Source organism: Miscanthus floridulus, chromosome 18 (genome assembly GCF_019320115.1).
Source record: "Miscanthus floridulus cultivar M001 chromosome 18, ASM1932011v1, whole genome shotgun sequence".
Taxonomy (NCBI): domain Eukaryota; kingdom Viridiplantae; phylum Streptophyta; class Magnoliopsida; order Poales; family Poaceae; genus Miscanthus; species Miscanthus floridulus.
The window spans coordinates 36116434-36120951 of record NC_089597.1 but is presented as its reverse complement, the minus strand read 5'-3'; the positions used below and the strand labels follow the sequence as shown (position 1 = coordinate 36120951).

General features: G+C 50.6%; 1 protein-coding gene across 1 annotated transcript; it reads right to left on the bottom strand.

The window, feature by feature from the left end:
• Positions 1 to 3200: 3200 nt before the first annotated feature.
• Positions 3201 to 3659, bottom strand: LOC136523662 (uncharacterized). The gene has a single exon (XM_066517270.1). The coding sequence runs from the start codon at positions 3657 to 3659 to the stop codon at positions 3201 to 3203; it is 459 nt and encodes a 152-aa protein (XP_066373367.1).
• Between the last annotated feature and the right edge of the window lie 859 nt (positions 3660 to 4518).

Genomic DNA, 4518 nt, shown 5'->3' with positions numbered 1-4518 from the left:
CACTGGCCTCCCCTCGATGGAGATTCTGTGGGCTTGGCTCGAGGTTAGGATCGAACGAGAAGGTCAAGATGACCCTGTCTACTTCTGAGTGGTTCGAGCAAAGGCCGCTGAGGCTCATCCGCATTTTCTCCCTGGCTCTGTTTGACACAAGGTGGCCTCGAGCCTTCGTGAGCTGGTCTTCAAACCTCGGTCGATCGCCGCTCATATCGAATGAGACGACTACCGCTTCGTGACGCGACACAAAGCGTTGTGATGCAATAATTGCATATGCGATGTTTGGATGTATGAGAATGGATGAATGAATGCTCATACACTAGAAAAGTAAAGTTACCTCGATGGCTTCGAGTGATGGGTTTGGGGAGCTCTTACTAGATATGTTCAAGTGGAATCTGGGTCCATCATTCGTGATGGAGTCGGTCTAACCCACATGGGGCATCCTCCTGCTCCTTACCCATCTCTCGGTAGTGCCCCGAGCTGTCCGATTGACTTAGGCGACCTACTGGCCTCTCCTCGATGGACATTCCACCGGTGGGCCCCTCTAAACCCTTCCTGGGAAGGTAGAGGCTAAAGCTTGGGGTGCAGGCAACAAACTCTGATCACGCTGGTGAGCAAAAATGCCATAGCCTAGGGGCGTAGGTTTCTTGTGGACCGACTAGTTTTACTCAGCATTTGTTTCCACAAACCTTGCCTCTAGGTTTTAGCATGAGAAAGGGTCGGGCATAGAGATTGTCTACTGAATAGACACTCTTGCCAGCCCTCGAGTGAGGCCCGACCCCTTGCCATTGCTAGGTCAGGTGTCACTTAACAGCTCCTCCAAACCCTTCCTAGGAAAGCGGAGGCTAAAGCTTGGGGTGCGGGCAACAAACTCTGATCACGTTGGTGAGCAAAAATGTCATAGCTGCTGGGGCATAGGTTTCTTGTGGTCTGACCAGTTTTACTCAACATTTGTTTCCACAAACCTTGCCTCTAGGTTTTAGTGTGAGAAAGGGTTAGGCATAGAGAATGTCTACCAAATAGACACTCTTGCCAGCCCCCGAGTGAGGCCCGACCCCTTGCTATTGCTAGGGTCGGGTGTTACTTAAAGATCGAGGAGTCGATAGCGAAACTAATAAGAGAGAATGTGCGTGAATTAAGGGTGACCCCTTTCTTGGCAGTGGCCCAAGCCATCTGATTGACTTGGGTGACCCGTTGGCACAGGACTTACCTTGATGGCTTGAGTGGCGGGTTCAGAGAGCTCTTACCGGATATGTCCCAGTGTAATCTGGGACCGTCGTTCGTGATGGAGTTGGCATAACCCGCATGGGGCATCCTACTGCTCCTTACCCATCTCTCGGCAGCAGCCCGAGCCGTTTGACCAACTTAGGTGACCCGCTGGCACAAGACTTTCCTACAAACATAGAGGATGAGATCATCCTCCCTAAGAATTTAGTTAGGGAGATAAGCCAGGCGACGAACTCATAATAAGTGGACAAGCTCTTAAATTTCATTATGGCCAAACATATTTTTATCCCTTCTCCCCTTTTTGTATAAAAAGGTTAATGCATTCCGACCCTTTTTGTTGTTAAGGCCAAAAAGCTCGGGATGCGGGTGAACAAACTTTGATCACGCTGGTGAGCAAAAATGCCGTAGCCACTAGGGCGTAGGTTTCTTGCAGTCCGACCAGATATACTCAACATCTGTTTCCGCAACCCTCGCTTCTGGGTCTTAACATGATAGAGGGTTGGGCATAGAGAATGTTTGCCAAGTGGATATACTCTTAGACGTGTACCGACTCTTTTCCATAGTTAAGACTAAAAAGCTCAAGGTGTGGAAAAAACTCTGATCACGCTGGTGAGCAAAAACATCATAGCCGCTGGGGCATAGGTTTCTTGCAGTTCAACCAGTTTTACTCAGCGTCAGTTTCCACAACCCTTGTTTCTTGGTCTTAACATGAGAAAGGGTCAAGCGTAGAGAATGTCTACCAGATACATATGCTCTTATCTCTTATCAGCCCTAGAGTGAGGCCTGACCCCCTGCCGTTGCTAGGGTCAGGTGTCACTAAAGATCGGGGAGTTGATACCGAAACTGATAAGAGAAAGTGCACGTATATTAAGGGTAAAAGCGACATAGTTGTTTGATGTTCTAGGTATTGATGAAGACTTCACCGTCGATGGTCTTAAGCTTATAGGTGCCTGGTCAGAGCACCGCCATGATGACGTACGGTCCCTCCCATGATGGAGAGAGCTTGTGGCGATTTTTGTTGCTCTAGATGAAGCGAAGCACCAGGTCCCCAACGTTGAAGGCCCGACCCCACACTCAATGGTTGTGGTACCGGCGCAATGCTTGCTGGTACTTGGCTGAGCGTAGGAGGGTGACATCGTGCACTTTGTCTAGCTAGTCCATGACATCCTTGAGGGATGCGTTGGCTCCCTATTTATCATATGCCCTAACCCTTGGCACTCCATAATCGAGGTTGGTCGGGAGGATAGCCTTGGAACCATAGACCATGAAAAATGGTGTGTAGCCGGTGGCTCGACGGGGGACCATCCTCAGGCTCTAGAGCATCATGGGAAGCTCTGCGACCCATTGTCTGCCAAACTTGTTCAATTGGTTGAAGATCCTAGGCTTGAGGCCTTGTAGGACCATGACGTTTGCATGCTCGACCTGCCCATTCATGCGGGGGAGCGCCGTGGTGGCCCAATCGACGCAGATGTGGTATTCATCGCAGAATCAGAAGAACTTCTTTCTGGTGAACTACGTGTCGTTGTCCATGATAATGGAGTTTAGGACTCCAAAGCGATGGACGATGTCAAGGAAGAACATCACAGCTTGCTCGAACTTGATCGCGGAGATCAGTCGAGCCTCTATCCACTTTGTAAACTTGTCTATGGTGACAAGCAAGTGCATATAGCCCCTAGGCACCCTTATGAGAGGTCTGACTAGATCAAGCCCACAGACCACGAACAGCCACGTGATGGGGATCGTTTGGAGTGCTTGGGCCGGTAGGTGGGTCTACCGAGCGTAGTATTGACACCCTTCGTAGGGCACATGATATGTTCAGTGTCGGCTACCGTGGTCGGCCAGTAGAAGCCTTGTCGAAACACGTTTCCAACCAGGGTTCTAGGCATGGCATCATAATTGCAGACCCCACCATGGATATCGCTTAGCAACCACTTCCCTCATTTGATGGGGATGCAGTGCTGCAGGATCCCAGAGTGGCTTCACCTGTAGAACTCACCCTCAATAAGGACAAAGGACTTGGCGCGACACACGAGCTGCTGAGCCTCCATTTTGTCTATCGGCAATGCCTCATAGTGGAGGTAGTCTAGGTAAGGCATGCCCCAGTCGGCCAGAGGGTCGGGCTCTATCGCTGGATCCTCATCAACCTCCATGACTTCAGGGTCAGATGGAGCTGATGGATGGTTAGCCTCCAAGCCCAAGGCAGGTGGCCCATCACTGGCTTGTTCCGACTCCTCGTAGCAGACTGAGGGCTTATATTGATCACTGGCGAAGAGGCCTATCGGCACTGGCTCTCGGCCAAATGCCATTTTTGCTAGTGCGTCGGCCGCCTTGTTGAGATGCCTCAGAATGTGATTGAGCTCGAGACCATCAAACTCATTGTGGTAGCTTGATTCCTTCATGACTTGGTCATTGACCAGCTGGGAGTCACCCCCGGACATCAAGCCGTTGGATACCCAACTCGATGGCGATGCGCAGGCCGTTGATGAGCGCTTCATATTTGGCCACATTGTTGGAGGGGAAATGGATGCGAACCATGTACCTCATGCATACCCTGAGGGGTGAAACAAAGACTAGCCCTGTGCTGGTGCCTTTCTTCATCAGTGATCCATCGAAGTACATTGTACAGTACTCTTGGTTGATGACTGCTAGCGGCATTTGGATCTCGGTCCACTCTACAATGAAATTAGCTAGCACTTGGGACTTGATGGCCATCCAGGGGGCATACGAAATGAGTTGACCCATTAGCTCAAGTGCCCACTTTGTGATTCTTCCTATGGCATCCTGGTTCTAGATGACCTCGCCGAGAGGGAAGGATGTCACGATCGTCACCGGATGTGACTCGAAGTAGTGACGCAACTTCCTCTTGGTGATAAGGACAGTGTATAGGAGCTTCTGGATTTGGGGGTAGCGGGTCATGGAATCGGACAAGACCTTGCTAATGAAGTACATGGGATGCTGCACTTTGAGGGCATGTCCCTCTTCTTCTTATTCTACCACTAGGGCGGCGCTGACCACTTGCATGCTGCCTACAATGTAGAGCAAAAGCGGTTCTCTATTAGTTGGAGGGACCAGGATCGAGGCCTTCATCAGAAGCTGCTTGACCATGTGAAGTGACACCTAGGCCTCGGGCATCCATTCAAAATGGTCGTCCTTCTTCAAAAGCCGATAGAGGGGGAGACCTCGTTCACTAAGGCATGAGATAAAGCGGCCAAGCGTGGCGAGGCACCCTGTAACTCATTGTTCCCCGTTTATGTTCTGAATCAGGCCCATCCTCATGATGGCCAAGATCTTCTCCGG